Genomic DNA, 27,860 nt, shown 5'->3' on the forward strand with positions numbered 1-27,860 from the left:
TGTTGTTGTATATTATACGTTTGTTATGCGTTGCTTGTTTTATTGTCTCTAATGTCTGAATTTTTCTAAACGTAATCTTAGATTTTGCTAAGCGTTATTACAAGGTATATGCGATTGTATGGCAGTAAAAATAGATGCCACAGCTAACTATACAACCTTTTGCAAAATTTTAGAATTCTAACATGGGCTCATAACACTCACTTTTAAAAAGGATTTCTGTCTAAAATAATAGGACGGAGAAAGTGGCAAAACAAAATTGCTTTTATATTTAACACTGATTATGTAGACATATATATATGATGATTGGTTATAAAAATAAAAAGCATACAGGGATGAATGTATAGCTCATCTGTTGACAATATGTAGTACACCTTACCCGAAAATCTATGGTTACAGAAATAATAAATAATGGTAATAGTAATCTATCTGTCGCATTTTAATAGCATAAATTAATGAAACATTTGAGTGTTCAATTTATACTAGATTTAAAATGAATTGAAAATTAGTGTAAAAGCTGACAAATTAGCTATACATTCATGTTTAGTTTTTACACCTATATCCAATCGTAATGTATTATGCAGGCGAATAAATAAGCGATGTAAAGAAAAATTTTCAGATTGTGATAAAAAACAACTGTCAAATTCATATTAAAATATTTTGATTTTTGTTTATAATTTTTACATTGCCCGGATAAGAGAAAGCACGTTTGAAGCCCTTGTATTTGATGAATGCTTTTATAGGAGAGATTAATCAGTGTTTAGTTTGAATCAAATTAGGTCTTTCTGGTATTCTTATAATGTACAAAGGCGGTCACTGTAAATGATCTTAGCTAGGCAATAAAACAAATAAATATTAGTTATTCTCGTGATGTACACGAGGAATCATTATAAGAGATCCAAAGTGGAATATATAACAATTTTTGTTACACGAATATGTCGTTATTTTCACATTTTTCCTTTTTACACGAACAAATCGCAATTTTTACACAAATTTTCAATTTCTAACCTAAAAATCAGCTCGTGTTGAAACATATGAGTATTGAAACCTCTGTGGTGTTTAACCTTTTTACATTAGGTGGGTTGGGCGAAAAGAGTTTATTTTTTTTTCGAAATTTCAAAAAGCGGCTTCACCGTGACAAATGACAGTGCACGTCGCTGTCATATTTCCAAAAGCGAATCGTTTTAATGAAACAAAAGCGTCCGACCATTGTCGCCTGGACGCCGAAGCACCCGCATCGGAACTCCGTAGACACTGATTGACGCCTTCAGACATTTCTTCGTCGGTCACACACCGCTATGACAATATTGTTGACTTAATTCCTCCTGTCTACGAACGCCTTGTGTCAAGACTGCGCGGGAATCCGTTATCGGCAAGACTGGACAACACCACGCTGCGCAAGTCTGTGATAAAAGTGATGAAGATCAAATTGCGTTAGTAGCACCCATTGCTTTGTTTTATAATAGTGCTATTGAACATATGATGAAACAATAAAACAAATAATTATTGTTTCTAACAGGCTTTACTAAGCGCCTTCTAAAACTCAAGTCATTCATATAATGTACATTTAAATATGTTTTTATACGTAGTATTAATACCAATGTTCTCCATCTTTTAAAAATAATATCACAATACATAGTACGCTTTATTACAAAAACTACGTTTTTTTATTCAGATTTTCATAGTATTGCCTTTTTCACATAAAACACATATTTACATATTTACACAAATATGATCAAAATTATTTTTTGTTGATATTGAAATATAATTACCTTATATAGACATTTTTTCACATCTATTTTTAAAGATGAAATTAGTTTAATTACATTTTGTATTTTAAATTCAAATTAAATAAGACCATAATGAGTTTCGAGTATGTGTATGTTTATGAACTCTTTTTGCAATTTGTGTAATGGCGGATTTAATGTCTTGTGTATTCTATATCAGAGAACTTAAACTGGTGCAGATAAATAATACGCACATTTGTAAATATTATAGAAAAGACTAATTGTATAATACTATATGTTATACATATATACATATATATTATTTAATTACTAATAAAACATAAATAGAAGGTTATAATATACATATCGGTGTCGATCAGTAAAGCCTATATAATTTACACTTTGTGTGTTCTTCCTCTTCTCCTTTTCAGCCGATGGACGCCCACTGCAAGGCATAGGCCTTTCCCAAAGTTCGCCACGTGCACTGCCCGTATCCTGCGATTACCTGCAACCTTATCTATGTCTCTTACCTTTGTATGAATTTACTACTTTGTTCCAGCGCGCGATCGCTTCCCGTCGACATCATCAACGGACGAGAACGAGAGCGGCACGGATTGGGACGCGGAAGGGGGGCTACGCCCCCCGATGCTGCCGGCGCGGCTGCCGCCTCCGCAGGGCGTGGTGGTTGGCTCCGTGCGTAAGCGGCGCGGCAACCTGCCGAAGCACTCCGTCAAGATCCTCAAACGTTGGCTGTACGACCACCGCTACAATGCTTATCCCAGCGACGCTGAAAAGTTGGCCCTCAGCCAGGAGGCCAACCTCACAGTGTTGCAAGTTAGTTCACTTTGTCCAAATTTCTCTTAAGTTGTATGATTCTAGAAGAAGAGTCCTGATGGTTGAGAGTTGTACGATCCTTCTAACATATCCCATCATCTCTTCTCCAAGGCATTTCACAGGAATCAATTGTGGTGCGTTTTCATAAGGTCTTGAATCATCCATAGCGAATCTGAGCCAGCTTAATTTTTTATTCTACTCTCGACAACCAGTCTGAAGAAAAAGTAAATCTTTCTTCGACGGTCTTTATTTTAATTATTAAGTATAAGTACGTTATGCGATTTTCTGCAGTTCGCGTTAATCAAAATTTAAAAAGGAATTGCAAAATAAATAAATGCAATTTGGCAAAAAGCAAAATAATTATAAAATAAAAGTCAAAAATGGAAATAAATATGATTATGAATCGATTATTTAAATAATTGATTTAATGTATGAATTATTGGGAGTAAGTACTATAAAGATAAAACAATTATGGCCAGGTTTGTGTTCGACTATGGGCAAAAGTATGTTACGTTACAAGGAATAACATTTATTAGGTATATATACATATATATACACATGGTAGTCCGCGGACCTTAGTTTCCACGGGCTCAATCTTGATGAAGCTGCACAAAGCTTAGATCGGCTAGCAGCATCGGATCGGCTAACTTGAAATACATCATAAGCAAAGGTAATAGTTGTTACGTATTTGGTAATATATACATATACATACATACACATATATATATATATATATATATATATATATATATATATATATATATATATATATATATATATTGAAATCTGTAAGGTGTGCAACTGGTTCATAAACGCGCGTCGCCGCATCCTCCCGGAGATGATCCGTCGCGAGGGTCACGACCCCATGCACTACACGATCTCGCGCCGCGGCCGGAAGCAGCCCGCGGCGCTCGGCATCATGGGGCTGGCTGCAGCCTCCGGCTCGGGGCTCGGCCTGGCCCCCGGCAACGTCACGGTCGCTGCTTGGGGGGGAGTTGAGGTCGAGGTGAGTCCAAAAATAACATTACACAAAACACTATCAGTCTTGCGTCTGATTACAACACAATATTACTTAGTCTTCGGTGGTGTAAATTTCTGGATTCAATTTCATATTTCGTTTGGCAATGAGTGGGGATTCCCCGTAACAGCTAATGTCCAATAAAAAACCTTTAACACTAAACATACCACAACGGGTCAAATGACCCATCTTGAACTTTTGTATTATAGAAATGGTCGAAATATTATTTAATAAACATTAATAATAAAAATAAATTTAATTTTTATTTCCGTTAATACAACTATATTTTATACATTCAACCAGGAAACAAAGTCGGGTCATTTGATTCGCTATGGTAGAAATAAGTGCTTAGTAAGTGTTGGTATGATTAGTGTTAATATAAACCTAACATAGAATCCTGTTGCCTCTTACGAACTGTATGCCTATTGTATGTATATAATTTAGATGATTAGTTAGGTTTTAAATATTAGATTGATAAATGAAATTGTATATTATTGTAAAACTTATTAAATGTATCTTATCGTGTACAATAAAGATTATTAAATAAATAAATAAATAAAAAATTACTGATTACAATGTAATAAATACAGCTTTTGAATACATAGTAACTATGATAAGAGATTTTGAAAAGCGGAGTCAAAATAAAAGAAATTAAACGGACTAGCTCTGTTGGCTTAATTGGACTTGACTTGACTTAAGGATAGGATGTTAGATTAGAAAAGCTTAATTTGATAATAGATTTTGTCAAAAAAGGCTTTTCCAGCACGTTTACAAATAATCACTTAAAATAATATTCATGTCCGTTCTTACATGTTGCAATTGTATACTAGCTTCGCTTATAAATTTCTTTCTTAAAAACTTACTGGTCCAACGCCGTTAATTTTTTTTAATAAAAATAAAGTATTTCAGAGTAATCACTTTATTCATTATTTAATCTTAATAATAAGCAACCATTATTTACAAAACTATCGTAAACTGCAGCCTTAATTCTTACGCGTTTAACGTTCCTTTATAATTTTGATAACTAGGGTACAGATGTTTTTATTAACATGATGGTTTGTATGAGAAACGGAGAGTATTTACTTTTATTATTTTATTTTATATTACCCATTTTTCTCTCCCTAAAAACCTTCGTCTGCACATAAAACAAATTGCAAAAAAAGAATAAAATAGACGAATTGGTGGAGCCGTTCTTGAGTTTTGTGTTTAGCAATATCTAAGGCGATCTATTTTTTTGTGTTTTAGAACGTAGTAGACAACAGTCGCGGCCACGACTACGGAGACGGTCTCCTGGTGTACCGGAACGACGAGCTGGGTGACGCCGAGGAGGGATACTCCAGCGCCATCAGCGAGGAGGAAGTTAAATACGACCCGTCTGTGTGGCAGTCCGTCATACGCTACGGACCTGAGGATCGGGAACTTCATCCGGCTACTCGAGGGTATGCGAATTCATGTGTTTTACACGAAAATCTTTAGGCTGAAATCATGAGCAGCGTCTACAGCGTGGATGGGCCTTCCACTAGGTTGACTGACAACATAGTCAAGGTCGCTGTAAGGTAGCGCAAAAGCGTTCATCAAGATGATCTTTAAGGGAAGAAGGGGGCCCCCGGAAGTGGGGATCTATCTGCCGACATATCAAATTGCTGTAACTGCATGATAGAAAACATTGTTTTCAACCGGAAAATCCTTGAAATAAATATCATTCAAGAGTTTGCGCCGTGTCTCTTAAAGCCCATACTTTGTCACTTGTATCCCAGCTATGGGAAGTTACTAAAGTTGTGCTCAGGAGCGGCGGGGTGATGACGGTGAGCTCGTCGCAGCTGGGCGACGGTGACGGCTGGCCACCGCAACTGCCGCGCCTCCACCAGCCGCTTCACACGCAGGTGAGGGTTTATACCACACTACAATATACATGGTGATTGGTTAAAAGATTAAACTTTTAGCTTCAAAGCTTATTAGCTTTAAAGGGCACATTTGTTGAATTAGTGCATAGTACATCCTATCCAAAAACCAATGGTTTCAGAAATAATAAACGTAGTAATGCGTAAAGTGTTTTGAAAATTTGTATTACTATAAAAGCTTTGAAGGGGGTGAGTGCATATCAGTTCATGTCAGAAAGCTTGTAACACTTGTTCAAGTCACTCTTTATAAAATGATCACTCTGAAAAAAATTTATTTTAATTATTTTTTCTATTGCAATGCGATACCCCAACAACTTCTATTAACACATAGTCATGTATGTCACGGATTGATAGTAAATAAATAATTAATTTTAACATATATAATTCCGAATTTTGAAAACTACTTTTCTTACTACATTTTCATTATGTTATTCATACAACACCCACCTCTCTGAAACTTTTGCACCAATAACCAATCACCATGTATATTTTTTAGTTTTAAATATTGAACGATGGCTTTGAAAATCTAGCTTTCACTTTGAAATTTCAAAATCAAGCAGGTGAGTCCGCCACCACCACCGGTGGGCATGGAGCTGGAGGTCGCCACCACGGACATGTGGTGCCACAACCGGAGCGACACATGAACCACCAAATCTCATTAATATACTTCATTGACACTTTGTGCGCGTAATATACGTCTTAAATTTACTGTGAGAAACCAAATGTTTAGGTATTTCATGTTTTATTCGCTTGGTATGTTTTTTTTAAGAGTATAAGCCTTTTATTCTAGGATTAAAAATGTCATAATAACATTAAGACTTGATATAGGTTGTCAGCGATGTGAATCTGTAGGCGAAGTCGGTGTTAAAACCTAACTTTGTAAAGAAAGATACGTTATAAAAATAGCTTCATTTAAGAGAATTAGTGTTGTTTTTGGTTTATAATTCAGTTTCTCAATAAATGTTTGATTAATTTCTTCGTTTTCTTTTGGTTTAATGCCGGCATCATCTGCAGATTGGTTCCGCTATCCGCCATCTCGATTAGATTTAAATATACTTTGTGTTTTAAACGTAATTAGATTTTAATTATTAAACGCGATGAATTAAAGTGGAACCATTTCTGCAGGTGTTACGTCGGAACGCAGAGCTTGAGAGGGACAAGTTTAAATGTCTGTATCTCTTAGTGGAGACGGCCGTCGCAGTGCGGCAGAGGGAGAAGGAACAGGAGGAGGTCCAGTAACGGACGTTGTCTGATTACCACTAGTATCCATAAATATAAGAAGAAATGTTACTTTGAATGTTGCCTATATAGTACTGCACTAGTATTTAAGAGGATTTTAGGTAAATTGTATGGCCTTAAGATTAAATAAATGAAGTTTAAGCTAATTTATTGCGCAAATGTTAAATTATATTTGGACGAACATATTGACAAACAAATCATATCACTGCCTTTCCTTCTATACTTATTAACAACATTGACATACTGGGACTTCGCATGAATATCCACTATAAAGTGATCTATCGTGAATTTCAAAATAAGTAATAAAAAGTTATTGAAAATTTGTTTAAAAGTATTTTAACAAAAAGATATATGCAAGTCTGCTATTGTATTAACGAATATTTTGAAACTGTGTTTAGTGGGGGCTCTTCTTAGATCAAGGTACGTTTGAAACCCTCCTAGCTTTAAGGATGCCGTTATAGGATACTTTAATTATATTATAACAAGTAATCCCTATAGGTCATAATTTTATCCATAATAATACAAATGAATAAAACCCCAAGTCTTTGAATATTATTAAATGCCACCTAACCAGCTTTTTATATCGACCATTTATTTATCTAAAAATGCTTGTATATAAATTCAATGACAATATTAAGACATCGCGTGCAGAACAGATGGCTGCTGTTGTAGCCTTGGATTTCTGGAGTATCACGAAGAGGAAGTGCATCCTACGACGTCCTTCCTCAAATTGGACAGAAAAAGGCTTCTAAATGATCCTTTTAGGAATATATGATGAAGGTTTGTCTAGTAGTGAATGTTTAACAACTGAAGTGATGATTCATTATTGTTGTTAGTCTGATGTTCCTCTGGAACGCAAGACTCGTCTTCCTTATAGACTTGTCACTTGAAACAGATCATGGAGGAAAAGGATAATAGTGAATGGTAGAAGTCGGAATTGTTGCTAGAGGAATTACGTCTACGCCTTTTAGACACAGAGAAAAAACATGCAAGCTTATACAAGGGACTGCAAAGTTACCTTTCGAAATAGCTGTCAAGTGCTGCTCTGTAGGGATCTTTCTTAATCCTGCTATGTATCTAAAGAAATTGGTTTCTTTAATAATTCCATTTGGTATTGCGCCGCCCTTATGTAATGTCGGTAAAGCAGTGGCTGTTTAACCTTGACATTTCATAGATGGCGCTGTTAATAACGGTGTTATGATGGAGTCCATTTTGGTCGCGGGTCGGTAAAGCAGTTTGTATTTTAGATGTTAGATGGCAAAAGGTTGTTGATAACGAAGGTGAATATATCGTTGATTAGAAATAAAAACTTGTTAAAAACGTAGTTTTGTGAACTTAAAGCGACATTACTTTCTGGTCCCCTGGTAGAAATATCAAAAAAGAATAGAAAAGCTCTAAGGTGAATTAAATATCGATTTTCAAAAAATGTTTTTGTACAACACGCCTTATTAATAAAAGACAACAGAGTAAAGAAATAATTTAATCAACAGTCATTAAAGTTATATGTACAAGTGATGTGTGTCTATGTGTATATGTGTGTCGATGGTCAGTTGGCGGCCGCGGCCTGCACCACGGGGTCTAGAATCTTCTGCACCTCCCCGAAGATCTCATCTACCGTCGCCTCTGCGTTTATCTGTAAACGTTGATTTATTATTATTAATCTTTTTAATTTAACTACACTTGGTGATGAAATTAATCATATCATTGTCATCGTTTCAGCTATAGGATGTCCACTGGTGGACTTGGGCCATTCTCTTCGAATTTTGACAGGACAGGTTGCTGGCCTGCGTCCTCGGACTCCTTCGTAAAGCTTTCTTGTTCTAACCCATTATAGTTATATCTACCAATGTTCCACGGGAGAGCAACAATAAAAACCAAACACGACGATCATTCTTATGTCATTTACGTATTTACAATCACTATTTCAGCTAAAGGATGTCCAGTGTTGGGCATTGGCCTTTATAGATTTTCAATAATAGCGATTTTATAATTTTTTTTAATGGCCCTCGCTATTGGAGACCTCTCGTACCCCTAATTAGTTGGGATCAGGGTCTTTGTTTACAAATAAGGTTTTCAGATTTTTCATCTTTATTCTTCACTCACTGTCATACTTCTCAATTTCTTTTATTCTTACCTTATTTCCATCACTATATCTTTCATTCCTTCTTGCTTTCATCGCCTTCCTTCCATCACCTTATTACTCTTAGGTGGCTAGGTACATTTTTTTTATTCTTTATTTTATTATTTACATATTCTATTTTTTTATCACAGTTTAATTTGGGTTGTGCTTTCTTTATACATTACTACACTTTTCTTATTCTTTTTTTCCTATTATTAATTGACTAGTTATTTTATGTGCAGTTTATTAGGTACCTACTTATCTATACTGTTTTGTTTCTATTAACAGTGTCACTCACCACCCTACGATAGGAATGATGGGCGAAGGTTGTCGTCGCCCATCATTACGGCGCTGCTCTCTAAATCTATCTTTAACTTGCGATTTTATTATTATTAATATATAACTAAATGAACTACACCTCACCTCAGCTCTATCTTTGTTATCAGCTCATAGAGTTATTGGAAATAGATATAAAAGCATTAAGTTTTGTGCTGACAAATGAACTTTACATTCAATCCTTTTAAAGTTGTTATACTAATTACCTTGTGTGCATAAATTATTATTATTAATTCCTATATCCATAATGCAACAATTTTCAGTGCGGTTTCACTTGCTATTTCGATAACTAAATTGAAAAGGTAATCGTTGAGTGTTTGCGGTATTTTTTTAATTCATTTTTGTGTCTTGATAAATTGAAAAGCGCCTCTTATCGAGTTAGAAAAGCAGTGTTATTTATTTTATACCAGGAAGCAGAATTAACTTTGAATAAACAAGTGTTTTTGAAGTAAGTTTTTATTTTTTAAAGTTCCAATTGGTTAAGTATAGCAGCATAACTAGACCGCCCACTGCCCGGAACCTCGCCGGATGAAGGCAACACAAGATTAGACAATCTGACGATCTTTGAGGCAGGTTGCCTTGCAGTGGGTTTCTATCCGCTTATATAAATCAATGAACTCATTGATAAGGACAATGTCTATCGGGTCAAATACTCTATAACAGAAACTAATGATCAAATAATAAATGAAAATGTATTTCGAATATCGACAAGTTCTTCAAGTATAGGGTGGTCTAAAAATTATTGCAAATAGCAACACGACACACAAACAATAGTCGATTACAGGAGTGCCAACGGCGAGACGGAGCACATCTCGACGATGTAATTTTTAAAAAATAAATTTTAATAAATGATAATTACGGTAAATGAATCATAAACAAAATAGCATTTGTACTTTTATTTCTACACATGTTTCAAAGGTGAAAAAATTTATGGCCCACCCTATAGTTCTATAAAAACGCAAGCAAAGAACACGGTGGTACAAGGAACCATTGCAGCGCAATGCAGTTCCAGTACACTGCAGGCATGGCGTTGATTGAAATAATCGATATTTTTGCATTTTGCATATAAATTACTTCACTACCTTGGCCTTTCATACGGCTAGCATGAATCATTTTTTTACCCTTGGCACCCACGCTGAAATACTCCTAAAGATAATGGAAATATTTTTCGCTACAAAATATGACATTTGTATTAAAAATATACATAAATTCTGTGCAATGAACTGAACCATTTCTAACTGTGTAACAATTCATGAAAGCAAACTAATATGCAACTGGTAAAGTAAATTTTATATTATAAATATCATGTCTTTATCTTATTTATCTGCACAAATAAATTAAATGGATGTGTCTGTTTGTAATAATAAAATGATCGCTTCATACTTCATCCACATATATATATGCTAAAGACAACATAATTACATTTTTGTTTCATTTTTGTCTGTCTCTTTGTTCCGGCTAATCTCTGAAACGGGTATATCGATTTTGATGGGACTTATATTGGCAGGTAGCTGATTGACTTTTATTTCACAAAAATTCTTACAAAAAATAACTAGTTTAACTAAATATATTTGTTTTAAATTCCACGTGAACGAAATCACGAGCACAGCTAGTAATATATATATATATATATATATATATATATATATATATATATATATATATATATATATATATATATATATTAATGTTTAGTTTTATAAATAAATGGTAGCCAGACTTTTTATGTTTCTTAAATATTCAAGCAGACATCCCGAACGGAAAAAAAATGTCGCAAGAAAATCATGCAGGCATTTTATCCTAACACCAAAAAAAAATCGCTATTTAATATGTATTATATGTAAAGGTTGAAGTTAACAGTGTAATGGATTATTTTAACTAAAAAAAACTTTGGAATTAATTACTCTATTGTTCAATTAATATAATAACAAATTGAAAATTTACTATATACATTATCGTATATATGGTAATAAATACGACATATACATTGTATTAAAGTTAATTAAAACCAAAACTTTTAAGTAATGGTATTATAGTGTAAAAGATTTATAAATGATATAGCTTTAAAATTTATTATTCCACATTCACTGTATTAAAAATATTGTAAAAGTGATTACAAAAAAAAATTCAAGTTTGTAGTGCGCTCTTCCCAGGCTTTTAATCGAAGATGCTATTACCTTAGATCCTATGAGTTAATCCTTAATAGCCTAGAGTTTCAATTTTGATTTTGAGTTTTTTTTATAGGTTGGCTGTACGTATTTTGCTGTTGTATAATATTCTTTCCAACGAAATTAAGAAAAAATCTATTTTTCCCTTCATCTAGACCCTCAAGCAAACACAGTAATATTAAAAAAAATCACTGTCGTAAATGAGGCTATAAAGGGTTAAACATCTTTCCAGATCGTATAACAAAGAGCTCTTCTATTTTTGTATGTGACGTTCTTAACATGTTCACTGCGGGCCCAATTTTGAAGAACTTTCAGCTGGTGCGGCTGAGGTCGAATCAGCCTCAAGCTGAACTTCCTAGTAGTGCGGTAGAGGCCTTTTCTGCCTCATGTTTCGGTTGAGTGTAAACAGCCGCCGCACTAGAGAGAAAACACCAGTTTTACGCGCCGCACCAGTGCAAAGTCTAGCATGAGGCTGAATCGGCCTCAAGCCGCAGTGAACGTATTAAGTGGTTACTGTAATATGAACTTACCCTCTTAAGTTTGTCGGGGTACTGGGCGAGCACCTGATCGTTGTTGTCGAGGAAGGTCTTGAGTCGAAGTTTGATTGTCTCCTCGTTGTCGTCGGCGCGACCCGAGCTCGCCGCGCGGCCCAGCAGACGCTTCGTCAGCGTCTCGCACGACGCCTCGAAGTACAGGATCACCTGCCGAACCAGCTCACCAAATAATTTCACAACCTTTGTGGACCATCTACAGTAGTGTTTCCCAACGTGGAACCCACGCCCCATAGATCGGAAACAGACTCTACAAGAGCTTAACCATTTCGCTTTAACATAACATTTATACACACATATTTATATATATATATATATATATATATATATATATATTTATTGGGATATGGTAGCTTGGAAAACACTGATCTACAAGGTGGGCCATTAAGTTCTGCTCGACTTTAAGAAGAAACTATAATGCTTAGAAAATAAAGTTTATATTGGTAATATAGTCAATATATTGGCAGTATAGTACATTGTTTACTCAACCTTCGGCCACTGGGCGAAAAGGTTCTTGAGCGGCGACCACGTGCCAGTAGACGCGGCGTAGATAGGCGGGCGGCCTATCTACGCCGCCGTTCATCAGTTAATATGTTGACGATATAATACTTCGCAATGCGAATTTCAATTCGCAAGCTCTTGAATTAATTCTGTACAAGTCTTCAGTATACTTTTACTAGAATAAACAGTATTTAATATCATTAAAGAAATAAATTTCGGATGTCCTTACGTTTACGGGTGCAATGGTGTTTTCGAAGGCGACGCCCTGGGACTTCTCCCGAGGGTACCCGTCGATCAGGAAGCCCTTGGAGTCGGCAGCTCGGGCCATGATCGCCTCCTTCAGCAGCTCCAACACCGTCTCGTTGGGCACTAGCTCACCTGAAATTAAATAAAATATAATATTATATTATACTAGTTGATCCCGCAAACGTTGTTTTGCAAAAAAAAAATAGTTTTTAATTAACAAATGTAAGATAAGGGTTGATCGTAGAGGGGTGAAAATTTAGGTTTGTATGTATTTTTGTATGCTGTATCATAATAAAATAAAAACCAAAAAAATTGTCTAAAAAATTTAAAATAAAATTTAGGGGTGGACCACCCTTATCACTTAGGGGTATGGAAAATAGATAGTAGCCGATTCTCAGACATACTGAATACGCATGTAAAATTTGGTAAAAATCGGTCAAGCCGTTTTAGAGGAGTTCAAGTTCGAACACCGTGACACGAGAATTTTATATATTAGATTTAGCTAAATGGAACTAACTTATTTCATATTTTATTTATTATTTAAAATACTGTGAAGGTGAGGAAAAACAATAAAAAAGGCGAGGCAAATTTAAAAACAATTCCAAAATTTATCTTTCCAAACCACAGAGTAACATAAAAAAATGAACATAAACTTCCGTCACTTCGAGTATCATAAAGAAATGTGATAAAAACAATTATATTATTAGAGACTTATAATCATTATTTCAGCAATATGCTGGACCTATGTTTCCCATGCTGGTCCTATTGGAAATCTATGGAAAGGCCTAGGCCTTCCGCCCGGATGTCAGTGGCCGGCATTGTCTTCCAACAAGCTTAAAAAGGTCATCTTTCCACCTTCTATGTAGATATCCTGCTGTCAGGCTTTCTGGTCTATGATCTGGTCTAGCTATGTGGTCGATCCTACCTCTTTCCATGATGGAGGTGAGGCATTTCGCGCGGTCGGAACCGCTCTTGACTTCCGCTCGGAGCAGGTCTCCCGTGGAGAGGTGGGTGAAGCCGTACTTGGCTATGATCTTCTCGCATTGTGTCCCCTTGCCCGAACCTGGACCTCCCAGCACCCACACGATGGGCTTCTTGCTCGTGTCGATCGGGGCCTGTGATAAAAAATATCCATTAAAGATGCGACAATAATTCAGTTCCACATTTAATCTCTTAGGTTTGTTGTCGTTTCAGCCCATATACGCCCATTGCTACGCTTCACTCAAAGATATTTATGGTGGAGATACCATAATCGCCAGGCAGGCGAATTGGCGATCGAAGTGTTGTATTATGGTAGAAGAAACTGGAGTATGAACAGTAGAAATTCTATATAATTAATGCACAAAATGTGAATCATATATAAGACTGTGTCTTGGGAATTGAACCCGCGACCTAGAATCGCAAATCGCAATTCGCAATCGCAGTCCTAACCACTGGGTTACCACTGCTCCAAATTCTATAGCACCTTCATTATATCGACAGAATTATTAAAACGACGATTATAAATATATCAAGATTGGATCAATTATTTCATCTCTGTACTGTTACTTTATAAATATAAAAGTATCTAATACCGATGCACTGGCAATAATTACCGATATACCATGTTATCTGATAGTTAAATTCACAAACAATCATGACCACTGGCGTATGTTGGTACAATACGATATATTTCAATTCAAAATTTATCCGAAACAATTGCACTAAATTTTTGTGAGCCGTTTTAAAAACTGCTTTTACGCTATATATTTCTCCATATCTGCATTTTTACGAGATTTCCTCGTATATACTGACATGACATGATAAAGGACAGGAACCGTAAGGGAATTTGGTAGGAATTTCTACACGCAATATTCTTTTAAATTAGACCACAAATGCGCTGCTCGGTTTCGGTTGAAGTTGATGCTGTTAGACCAGGAGCTTTTACAGCTTTACCGGAACTGAGGTCACCGAGCGGAAGGGTCAGTGAACTTAAAGAAATGCTCCAGTATTATATGTCTATGTAGGTATAAAACTAGATGCTACCTAACAAGGATCTATGAGAAATAATAAGCCCAAACTTGTTTCTGTGTGATAGATAAACACTCTTGAAGTTATTAATAAAACAAATGGTAGGTTTTATCGGCAACTTAGTCCTAAAGGCTCCAGCAATGGACGTCATACGGCTGAAACGTTGAAGATGATGAAGATGATGAAGATGATATTATCACCTTTCCTCGGTAAGATGGACACTTGGGTGACATACACTGAAGCGGGCAGGGTGGTTTTCTCTCCACTATCGGTTCATTGCAAGGGAAACATGTATTATCCGGTTCCATTTATGTTTTTGTAAAAGGGTTTGATTTTGTATAAAATATTAAACGTCAATTTTGATGTATCATGGCGGCGGTGACAACAATGAGTGACATTAGACTGCATTCACAATACGTAGAGTCTTTAATAGTTTTAATTTTTACGTACTGTCAAAATGGCCTGTCATCATAGTGTAATGGAAAAAATATGTATAAATAAAACTAATCGCACGCACGCTTCATGTGTAAATTTTCTGTTTCGTAGCCTAAACAAAAGTATGAATTAAAAAATGGTCGAATTTATCTGAGTTTTTAGATAAGCCACTAATATTTTGTACGTTTACAATATTTATAATAAATTAATAAAAAAACGCCCAAAGTGTATTTACAAGTAACCGTGAAAAAAAGCTGTTCCAAATTTCGACTGCAAAAAATAATTTTTAATAAAGGAAGTCAGTTTTTCAAATAAAATTCCGCAAAATATTGTTAGACTTTCATTTGAAAAAAACACATTAAAAATAAATTGAGGGAAAAGGCTTATTATTCAATAAGCGAACATTTAAATCACAGGACTCCTTGGCAATGATGTCAATTGATTATTTTTATTTCATTTAGGCTTTATCTGTTAATATTTAAAGCATATATATAAATCCGTATTGTTAAACTTTTATAAGACATGTTGTTGTGAAGTTTCTTCCTGTTTCTTCTCTACAACTATAACACCTTGCGAAGCAGAGTAGAATCAAAAATAAAATGTAAAATAAGTTGACGATCAATAAGTGTTCTCTTAAATGTTCCAATGTTGAATAAATTAATTTTATCTTTATCATGCACATGTAAAACCGCGCGCTAACATATATGCCATCTTCATCATTGGATACGTAAGAAGTGATTTTCACATAAAGCTTTTAATGAGAATATTAAGATCCCCGGAGCCAATTGTTCAGCGTGCTATATTGCTTGCCTCCAGCCACCTCAACTCAACTTTTCGATCCGCTGGACTACGTCTATTTTTTTTAGGTCTTTCGAAGTCCACACTCCGGATTCAATATCTTTCTATACCGCATAACATATATTTAAATGATTTTATATTTAAACATTTTATTAGAGAGGGTAGTCCTTAATTTTCGCAAAAACTTTAAAGTAAGAAAAAGACCAATATTTAGCCACTTCCGCACATGCAATGGTAGTCGTGCAACAAAGTGCACCGCCCGTCAGCCCGCTGATAAATGCGCGTGCGACAACAATACGAATTACACAACTACCACCGTTAAATCACTCTCAAATATTTGTAATGCACGACTGATTGCACGACTACCACTGCATGTGTGGAAGTGGCTAAATATTGGTCCTTTTCTTACTTAGGATGGACTTCCACAAAATAAAGCCTGATTCCATTAAATAAAACTAAAGAACGGCCAGAAGACTCAATCATTTATTACGCTATATCCTACGCTAGCCAAAAGCGGTGATAGTTCGACGTTTCATTGCCAAGTGCCAGTGTGAGGTCGCGCTTCTTGATAATTAAAGCCAAAGTGGTGCCAACCTTTCGTCGTACGTTCTTTCCATATTATGATCAGTAGTCAAAATATGTGGAATTATTTTCGACATTAATAATTAAGTTTGTAATATACTGGGGAACCGGAAAGTAATGTCGCTTTCTTAAGTTAAACTCACACGACTACATTTATTATATTCACCTTCGTTATCAACAACATTTTGCCATCTAGTACACAAATTTATAACAAATCAATCAGTTTTTCTGTAAAATATGTCTACATAAACGACATTACTTTGCGGTCCACCTAATATATAGGTTGATAAGTTAAAGGTTGAGAAATAAAAAATAGCGAAATGATAATATAGTAGAAAAGGCGGTTTATAAATTCTAATTATAAAATAATAAAATTAATTATTATTTACTATATGTCCCTAAAGACTGTACTGCCAAATGTTAATGACCTGAGACATTCCAATAGAAAAAAACAAATTTATGTTATTACAAAGTGATCTCTTTATACAGCGGATTGCAACTCGTAGAAACTTTAAAGCTGTTTGCTTTCTTAATTTTGTAAAAATGTTACTGTCTTTATCGGTGTTACTAGACGTAACGGTTTAATCAATTCTTATTCTATTTTTAAATTCGTTAATGCGAAAGACCTATTCTTATAAAGATAACAGAAAAATTTAAAAAAATGCAATTGGAATAACATAGAATAGCGCTTTTCTTTTCACATACAATCTAAAGAGTAAATTAAAATACAAAATACATTTGATGTAAATAAAAACCAGACTCTGTTTGGCACTAATCGGTGTAACATAACTCCTGAAGATGCCCCGTGGAGGGGTGAAACACGTGATGGGTGGTTTGACGGTGGCAGTTGTGTAATTCTCATTGTTTGCTGCATATGCATTTATCAGCGGGCTAGCGGGTGTTGCACTTTGTTGCACGACTACCACTGCATGTGCGGAAGTGGCTAAATATTGGTCCTTTTCTTACTTAGGATTGACTTCCGCAGGGTAACGCCTGATTTCATTAAATAAATAAAAACCAAAAACGTTGTTAGGATTAAAAGAAAAATAAAATCACTGTTAGATTTAAACGCATGTCATGTCATGACAGATGTTGCCAGTTCACAGCCATTACAGTTTGAATATTTTAATAGCAATGTTGGCCAATATAATAACAAAAATCGTTAAATTAAAAATATAATATGAAATAAAAACAGTATATTCAAGAAATCACTTTGTGTGTAGCATCACTGTTGTTGAGTCCGCGCCAAGACTAGACAACGTTGCCAACTCTCGTCGAGATTTGCTTTTTGTTATAAACATATCTGAATTATTTGTACAGGGTGTTTTGAATTGTGAAATATTTCTATTACGAGTTCCAGGAGAATCGATCTTTTGTAGGCAAAATTGGCACACTTTTTGAATTAAACCATCTTCAATATTTTCAAATCGTGAAGTAAAACATCTCAAATCACCGGTATTTGGTAGAACCAATATATCATAAGATACTTCTACAGTCCTGCGTGGATTACGACCCGACTTTCTATCTTTAGACTTGTGACCCAGCAGTGGGATAATTTTAATCCTAATTTAGTTATTATTTAATTATTTATTATTCTAACGACTAGTCAACAGCTAAGTAAGAAAAGAACTAATATACAGCTATTTCCAGGAGTAATGTTACATATACATACTGAGGATGCCCCGTTGAGGGGTGAAACACATGTTGAGTGATTTAACGGTGGTAGTTGTGTAATTCGCATTGTTTGCCGCATGCGCATTTATCAGCGGGCTGGGGGATGGTGCACTTTATTGCACGACTACTGCTGCATGGCGGAAGTAGCTATATATTAGTCCTTTCCTTACTTAGGATGGACTTCCGCAAAGTAACCCCTGAATCAATTAGATAGTCAACAGCTATTTACAACTATTATATAAGATAAAAGATAAAATGAATTTGTTCAACATTGAAACTTTTAACAGAACTCTTATTGATTGTCAACTTATTTATTTATTGTTTTGTCTCTACTCTGCTTTGCAAGATGTTATATTTGTGGGGAAGAAGCGGAAAGAAACTCCATAACAACACATGTTTTATTAAAAAGATCATCAATACAGATTTATATATATATATATACACTTTGACAGATATAGAATAAATGAAATCAAAATAATCAGGCGCAATCACTGCCAAGGATTCTTGTCATGTATATGAATAGCGTAATTAGCAGTTATACATTTTCATAAGCGCCATAATATATTACAGACTAGTGTTAATAGAATTAAAAATTATTAATAGAATACAATATTCATAGCATAGGAGTTTAGTAAAAATAAACCAGAAGCAATATAATTATAAATCAAAAGTTTTTCAAAAAGTCTCACTTATTCTCCTGAAAATTGCTTCAAAACAATATTTAATTATTATTAGAATCATACTACGTTAATATATAGAAACCAGATTAAAGCCGTTACAAGGAAACATATGAGTATCATCTAAGTAGTTGATATAATGTTGAGGCAGATGTATGTGATGAAATTCGACAAGGTCCGCTACGAATTGTCAGAGACAACCCACGCGTACGATGTATCCAACAAGTGCGGGAATCCTGAGGCTTTTATGTTCTCAGTGAGATAGTTATAAGGTAACAACTTTAACTAATTTTATATTTCTAAGCTTCTAAGTTTGTACTTTCTTACTGCCTTTTGTTATTGTCTATCTCCAATAAAGTCGATAAATGAAGTTGTTTGGACACAGCAGCAAATAGGGACCACCCAAGCAATACAGTTAACCTTGACATTCCCGGTAAATAGCAAAATAAAAAACGACCAAAGAAAATTTAATTATGTCTAAATTTTAATAGACATAAAGGTCAAATTCAAGGTGGCTTAAAACCAAGTAGAAGACGAACATTATGTCTAAAATACCTCAAGACGTGGTTAAAGTTAAAACAAGGGAGTTAAGTATTATAGGCGTGGAGGACCATGGAAACCGTCAAGGTCTAGGAGGAGGCGGCTGGACAGGATCGACAGAGGATAGATTCCGCTTGTAGTGAAGCCATCAACGCACCTCTTGACGGCCATTCGGAGATTGTGATAGGTCCGTTTATGGTGTTCCCATATCATAAACAGGGCCTTTATAGTTTCGACTGTTTGATGTTGGAGTTCTAAACTCCCACGACGATAGTACAACGTGGTCTCTAACTATCTTGGTAGCAGTATGAAAGTTTCTGGATAGCGTGAACAATGCATAACATGAGATGGGCTATTCAGAATAATATAATAATACAACGTGACTGGGAGTGATCCTAAACCAGCAGATACCGATGTCCCTTACAAAGCGCAGAGGGCGAAAAACGAGAGGGTTTTGGTGGGTAGATATCCCATATATGTGTAAAGGTAGGATATCTTGAAAATCCAGAAGATTTACCCCCTTCCCTCTCCCCCTCCCAGAAACCAAAGAAAAAAGAAGTTAAGGTAATAATAGCAAACCTCCTTCAAGAGGCAAGATTAAAAGTATAAATTCAATTGAATTATAAGCTGAAGAAATTTAAAAATGAAGATAAAATGAGATATTGTAATTGGTCGTAGCAAGAGTAGGTTGGAAAATTTATAATCCGGAAAAACCCTGAACGAAGGTATACTAAAGACATCGACCGGTGTACATGCCAACAAGGACGCTACAGTCGTTTCCAAAGACATCTTTTTTAAATTTACAACCAACTGATGTTATACTGTTTTTAACGCGGATAAGTTTATTTTTAGATTTAAAGCATTTCATTTTGCTGGTGCTTCGTAAGGTTTATCGCTTTTTACTCTTGAATTGAAACGAGTTTTAGATACAGATGGTATCATAAATCGTATTTTTATAATTCATACATTATTTTTATCTATGGTTACATTTTAGAAAGACTAAGTTTCCGATGCGAAAACGCCGTAATTCAATCCCAGAGTAAGTGTTCAGATATCTCAAATGGTTTTGCAATAGTATTGTCAAAAACTGTTTACCACAGATGATAGTATCGAAACCGACATAACACAGCGGATTGGCAGGTTCAAGTGGCAGGAAGAAGGTTATATATCACACAGAGTTGTTAGTCTACGGGGCGTTAAGGAGTATATCTTGAACCGGAAAGCGCAGAATATGACCTGATGTCTACCTACTAGCATTACGCGATTTATCGGCTAACATAAATATATATAAGAAATTTTAAAAAAGTACTCTATCTTGCGTTAGAAACAAGTTTTAAAAAAATAAATGAAGAAGTAAAAAGTTTTTATAGTTCAATAAGCGCCAAGGCAACTACAACAATTTTTTTATTAATAACTTACTACGTAAATAAAAAAAAATGTATTCGCATTAATTGTTCGTCTTTCACATTTAAGTCAATTTCTTAAATATTGGAAGGTATTCAAAAATCCGAAATACGCATATTATTTCAAATTGTAACAATGTAAAATGTAAAAACATTTTAAGCGTCGATATGAGACTTTTGCGTGTAGATATTGTGGTAGCATTACCTTGGATTCCGGTTGTCGGAAGTTTTTAAATTCGAACACAGCTAACACAATCACAGTAATGTAAAACAATTTATTAATCAAACTTTCCTCGGATACGCACTTTTTCATTTAAACAAGTTATTCTTAGAGTTCGTCTCGTATTTGAAAGACGAATGATAACGGTAGAGATGCTACAGACACATTGATTTGGGAATGACTGGAGCGATTTGGGAAACAACCATGTTTATATACTGGTACGGAGCGCGCCAAAACTTTGCATGCATTCGTGTATTCTTTTTTTAAACTTTATAAACTTCTATAAACGTATTTTAAGATTCACTAATGCAAAGGTTGTTTGAACGATCGTAAATTTTTTTATTGTTTCGATTTGTAAAAGATACGTCTCTTTTAATAAAGATTTTTTATTTATTTCAGTTATAGATTGTGCACAGCTGGACAGGCCTTCCACGATAACCTATAGGACTAATTGGAAGCGGCCTGTATCCAGAGTTCCACAATAACCTTAAAAAGGTGTCCTGTCCAATATATGCAGCGTCCTTCGCGGCGCTCGCCGGTCCGTGGCATCCTTCGAGGACCTAAAGGCTTCAATGGCCATCTGCACTCCGCGCTATGTAGCCTGCCCACTGGCATTTCTACTTTCCAATCTGCTGGACTATGTAGGGTTACCTTATTTCTGATACGATCTAGAAGAGAAATTCAATGCATGTCCCTCTCCATGGCCCGTTTCGTCAGTCCATAGACGCTCATTGCAAGGCTTTTGCCCCCCCCCCCCCCCCCAAAGATATTAATGGGAGAAGTACAATACTACTACTACTACAATACTACTACTAATCACAATGCTTCGCAAAAAATTGGCGATCGAAGTATGTCGTATTATGGTGCGCAGAGAACCATGTTACCCATAGTCTGAAAACTTGATTCTTGGCAATTCTATATAATTAATGCAAGAAATGCGAATTTTATATAGTTTTGTCTAACAGATGTTCATTACGCTCATTCTTTAGCGGTAAAGGATGTATGGCATTAATCTAGAAGTTTCGAAAACAAGTATAAATAAATTACTAGAAGATGAAGAAATTTCGCAAACACAAGTTGTAGCAATATGCCTAGCAGTAAACACTCGCAAATGTTACATGAAATGTTATAACAAATTATGTAAGGAAAAGGGTTGATAAAATAACTTTCGAAAGGGCTGCAAAAATAACTAAAAGAGTGACATCATTTTGTGTTCCTTGTGATGATCACTTTTGTGCTAACCTTGTTTCAATAATTGTTGTTGTAAATGTTTATTTTTAAGCCGTTTAAATAGTTTTAATTAAGTTAACTTCCTAATTTTTTTATCAGTAAAAAATAGACAAAAAATTTCTTTCATTGTACAACAAATGGTACATGCCGCCCGATGGGACAATTCTATATGTACCATAAATGGTACGTGTCATCGTATAGGACAGTTGCGTATGTACCATAAATGATACATGCCGCCAGATGAGACAATTGCGTAAGTATCATAAATGGTACATCCTGCCAGATGAGATAATTGCGTATGTACCATAAATGGTACATGCCGTTAGTTGGGACTTTTGCGTATGTACCAAAAATGGTCCATGCCGCCAGTTGGGACTTTTGCGTATGTACAATAAACGGTACCTGCTGGCCGATGGGACAATTGTATATGTACCGTAAATGTTAAAAGCCGATCTATGGTACCACCTTCAATGGATCATAAATGGTACATGCCGGCGGGAATGTGTTAAACTGTAATCAATTAAACAAACTATCCGGTTACCGAGAATACAGAACAATTAAAAAAGCATATTTGTATTGAAAATATTGCTGATAAATGTCTGCAGTGCGGAGTTGTGTGGAGTTCGCTTATTCGCTCTGGGCGCGTCGTGATGGCTCACGGACCACACATCTACGGGCAGGTTGCCAACCCCTGCTGTAGTGTATTTTTTACTATTGGATCTTTTTGCTGAGCCATGCAAATATAGAAGCTATAGTTTAATTATTTATCGATGTAAAGCATGGTTGCATTGACTTATTAAGACTAGGGGCCACTCGGGCAAATCATGAACTGATGGCGGGCCGGCCGTCAGAAGTATAGGTAATTAATTGTTTTGGTTTTATTCTAGAATAGAATTCAATATTTTTCGAATGTACGAGGGTATTATTTTTGCTGTCGGCGGGCCACCAGTATTAGACCGGCGGGCCGCGGTCTGTGCATCCATTGTGTTAAGGCTTTGAATGAGTAAATATATAGTTCATTTGTCAGCAAAGTTTTATATCTTTCACACTCATTTCCAATCAAACTGTATAAAGTGATCACTTTAAAATATGTTGCATTAATTAAAATTCTATTGGAATGCTACTAACCTAACTTCTATAATTAATTTTAAATATAAACCGAATTTGGATAACGCTTTTTCGCACTATATTATAATTAGACTAGCTGATCCCACAAACGATGTTTTGCAAAAAAAATTAAAGTTTTTAATTAACAAATGTAAGATAAGGGTTGATCGTGGAGGGGTGAAAATTTAGGTTTGTATGTATTTTTGTATGTCGTATCATAATAAAATAAAAACCAAAAAAATTGTCTAAAAAATTAAAAACAAAATTTAGGGGCGGACCACCCTTATCACTTAGGGGTATGGAAAATAGATAGTAGCCGATTCTCAGACATACTGAATACGCATGTAAAATTTGGTAAAAATCGGTCAAGCCGTTTCGGAGGAGTTCAAGTTCGAACACCATGACACGAGAATTTTATAAATTAGATTATTTTTCTGAAATTATTGATATTTGAACAGGGTGTGTTATATAATAATTGACAGCAAAGGAGTAATACTTTCATCTCTAAAGTAGTGATGGTTGATTGAAAAAACCTTTAAGCAGCCTTAAATTTAAAATTCGAAGGAGATCGTTGGTGAAAGTGGATAAAAAATAATAAAGGGATAGACATCTGTATGCATAGTCGTAGTGAAGATATGGTATTTTTCGTAATTGCAAAACTCTATTCTTGTCTTTACAATAAAAAAATTTAAACGATTTTGAAATAAATTCGATATTTAAATTTAATTTTAAAAACGAGGTTGTAGTTGAAATAAGTTTTTTTTAGAATAAAAAACAAACGAGAAAATTTCCGAATCAAGAAATAGTTTAATATTGTTACATACTGTGGGTTCTGGCTCGCCACGAAACACCACTGGTTCACAAGGAGTCCTTTGTTCCCAAATCAAATAGTCTATATAATAATAAACGAAAAAAGTATACTTTCGCTTAGTCCAAACTTCGCTTCCAAATCGCTCAAGAAATCACTGTCAAAATAACTTACCAAATAGTCACTTTGTATCACTGATCGTAGATCTTAATCTTATAACTCGAAAAACAACACTGAAATGTCGTCATGGGGAGTACACCTATTTATATTTCGGATAAGGTTCTAGTAAGTTCGAGATAGTACTCGGTTAACATTTCCGAGAACCGTACACAAAAATTTATAATTAACTTCAAGGTCTCGCATGTTCACATTACTTCTTGATCCTAGAATTCCGTGTTTATTGTTTAGAGGGTTCTGTAATTCGTGCTTTGTAACAATAAGTTCAACACAATTAGCTATTATAAAGTTTTATCACCTCTCAGCAACGCTAGTGACGTGTTATCGTTTCAAGCAGCGTGCAATTTTATCGATAACACCTGGAGGTCGATTAACTTGACACATACGATGAAATAATCGTAAAAATCAGATAAAATTGTTATAACACCACTAATCTGAGTTTGTTGTGGTTTCTTCTCAGGATAGGATGCGTTTGGAACTCTCTAGAGCTCGACTTGACGTAGAGTCAGAAGATAAAACATTTATATAGTTTTAAAACTAATTAATATAAACTTTCAGTTTTGAAAAATTGTATCGTAAATATATACAATTAATATCTCTACTACACTTAATAATTTAAATAATTTCGTTCGAAATTATTGAGTACATACAATGCAATTTAAACCATAATATAAATATACAAACAAACATAATATAAATATATAAACCTTTGATCCCTGTTTAGTAATGTTTTATTCTTATTTGTTTTATCATTGTTTGACTATAAATCATTATATTTTCTCAGTGAGATAGTTATAAGGTAACAACTGTAACTAATTTTATATTTCTAAGCTTCTAAGTTTGTACTTTCTTACTACCTTTTGTTACTGTCTATCTCTAATAAAGTAAATAAGTAATAAGTAATACTACACAGGGTGATTTTTAAAGTGTTAAATGTATAATTTATATGCTGACAAATAATGTTTGATATCTTTCCAAAATTAAATAGTTTAATAAATAATAAATAACGTCAACAAAGGCAGTAAGAGAGGACATGGCGCAGTAGATGAAGAAGGTTCTTGATTCTGTCCTGCTAGGGGGAGCAGAACCTCTTTTAATTCAACGCTGGGAAAAACGCTAGCCAATGTTCTCTCTAACAAAAGTATCTGTTAGCACTATCTCTACTATTTCGAAGTGCTCCTGTACATTTGGCAGACCACCCTGAGCTCCTATGGTTGACTATAATCTCTACGCTCAATAACGGAAACTACCTAAATCTAAGACAAAATAAGCTGGTAAAAAGCTGGGACTCTTGAATAAAGTCAGGCTATATTTCACACTGGGACAGTTGCTTATGCTATATCAAGCACAGGTTCGAACATGTATGGAATACTGCCTTTGAAGAGCTTCGAGCTAAACACCAGCTCGAAGCTCTTGACTCGGAACGGCGTGTAGTTATACTAATAAGTGGCAATGAGTTGATTTCCAACAAACTTTTCAGCCGTGAACACCTTCAGCGAGTAGCGAATCTGGAAATTTTTACAGTATTCATATTGGGGAATGCGTTGCGGAAGTTAATGATGGTATTTACACCACTACTATGTGAAAAAAAATATTTAACAAAAAGAAATGACCCTGTCCTTCTACAAGATAGGGGATTGAGAGGTCCTTAATTGCGGAGGCCATTAAAAAAAGGTATCTACAGAGTCTGCGTGATTTATCATCGATCACATCGTCCAGTCAAGTTGGTGGTGAAACGCGAACAAGAAAGCGTTAAAAGAACCTAATGCTTAAAAGCCGTTTTTAAAATTGGAATTAATTGTTTACTATCTGTCTCTTCTTTTGTACTACCAGAAATGATTGGCCTATTGTTCTCAAATTTTTTTTAAATTAATATAACATAATGTGATTATTTTATACACGTTGATTAAAAATAGTTGTAAAAAGTTTTAAAGCTTTTGCTGACAAATAAGCTATACATTTAAACCTTTAAAACTTTTACCGCAATAAGAAATGAACTTGTATATAGATTATTGTTTCTGATTCAAAGCGAAATATAAGAAATAATTGTAAACGAATTAATATTTTTTTTAATGGTTACACTCTTAGTGTACTCTGAAAAAAAGAGTTATGGTATAATTGTTATATATCGTTTTAGCCTATAGATGATCACTGCAAGCCATTGGACTCTCCCATAGAAATATGCCCTACTCTTGGCAGAGGGTTTTGCGATCGCAATCCTGCTACCGCTCCTCTGGGAACTTGTTTGTTATTAGTAGCAAGCTTATATAATTAGTACGCAAAGTGTGGATTATATAATATTTTTTCCCGGGAATCGAACTCGTTACGATCGAAAGTTTCAATCCTCTATCATTGGGTTACCACTGCTCACAAAATTTGGCACACGTAATATAAAAAGCATGTTCATAGTTTTATATAACAACTTGTGTAAGGAGAAATCCATTTTTATACCATGTAAATCCAAAACTATTTTACCGTTACACAGAGAAAGAAAGGCTAAAATAAATAAAAAGGATAAAACATTTTGACAGTCACAGAAATCAAATCCGGTTCCCAATTCGACCTCTTTCGAAACAATGATATATGATATTTAAAAAAGTATTATATGTCAAACTCAAGCGGTAGTCGTCGGTTTTTTTTTTGTAAACTTTCAAACTACCAGCATTATAAATAATGGCAAATAATATGCTAACGCCTAAACATCCAACATTCCCTAAGTTTTTTTAGCAGATTTAAAAAAAGAACTCGTGTATTATAAAATAGTAGAATGCAAATTAAAAAAAAAAGAAATGCACTATACATATATACGTGAATATGCTCAACCTTATCAGTTCAAGATAAAATATAAACGATTAGCGGGTATCTATTAAAAAATTGTCTTTGCAAGAGGAATGATATCGAAACTTATATTTGAAAACAATATTTAATAGCAGCATTCGATTATAAAATAAATAATTTTTAATTAGAATATACACGGCTCGTTGTATGAACTGTACGAAATTCCAAATCTATTATTATAGAATGACGTAACGAATCTGAAACTGAAAGATTTGAGCATGAAAACGTCTAACAGCGATCGAGATTCCTAACACGTCGGTTATAAATGAAAAAACATCGGAAAATGTTCCTAAATAAATAATAATAAATAAACAGAGACAAAATTGTCAACTCACCATTTTATTTCGATTTTATTAGTAACGACGGATATGACGCGGGTTCCGGCGACAAACACTCGACTCGGGTTCTGGGGAGCGACTGCGGTTTGGATCTGATAGTCGCTCGGTCAAGGCCGCGGAAATTGTGCCAGCCGTGACGCGGCGACCTCTGACAGCGCGGGAAAGTCACGGGTTTTAGGCGGGAAAATTGACAGGTGTTGACATTTATTGATTTGGAACAGATTATGTAATAAATTGCACATTTATGCTAGACTTAAAATATATATTTACTTTACTCCTGTTGACTTTATGTATACATTAGGCTTGTTTTAAATTCGTTTCTGTTATTTGGGAACGGTTTGGAATGTTATAGAGATATTTTGACGCAGATTGATCAATGCCACATT

At 34.8% G+C, this 27,860-nt stretch overlaps 2 protein-coding genes across 2 annotated transcripts; one reads left to right on the forward strand and one right to left on the reverse strand.

Annotated features, from left to right (window-relative positions):
- The first annotated feature begins 1,414 nt into the window (after positions 1 to 1,414).
- On the forward strand, positions 1,415 to 6,121 carry LOC137922415 (homeobox protein PKNOX2-like). Its single transcript, XM_068765396.1, has 6 exons — positions 1,415 to 1,430; positions 2,284 to 2,558; positions 3,352 to 3,564; positions 4,822 to 5,015; positions 5,363 to 5,459; positions 6,038 to 6,121. The coding sequence occupies exons 1-6, from the start codon at positions 1,415 to 1,417 to the stop codon at positions 6,119 to 6,121; spliced, it is 879 nt and encodes a 292-aa protein (XP_068621497.1).
- A 2,059-nt stretch (positions 6,122 to 8,180) lies between these two features.
- Positions 8,181 to 27,569, reverse strand: Ak1 (Adenylate kinase 1). The gene is made up of 5 exons (XM_068765245.1): positions 27,472 to 27,569; positions 13,563 to 13,752; positions 12,621 to 12,769; positions 11,870 to 12,040; positions 8,181 to 8,349 (listed from the first exon to the last, which is right to left on the reverse strand). The coding sequence occupies exons 1-5, from the start codon at positions 27,472 to 27,474 to the stop codon at positions 8,263 to 8,265; spliced, it is 600 nt and encodes a 199-aa protein (XP_068621346.1). The 5' UTR covers positions 27,475 to 27,569; the 3' UTR covers positions 8,181 to 8,262.
- Positions 27,570 to 27,860: the final 291 nt, after the last annotated feature.

This window comes from Battus philenor, unplaced genomic scaffold, assembly GCF_028537555.1.
Source record: "Battus philenor isolate CCGP_79_NKW_IND1 unplaced genomic scaffold, ilBatPhil1.0.hap1 SCAF_2, whole genome shotgun sequence".
NCBI classification, from domain to species: domain Eukaryota; kingdom Metazoa; phylum Arthropoda; class Insecta; order Lepidoptera; family Papilionidae; genus Battus; species Battus philenor.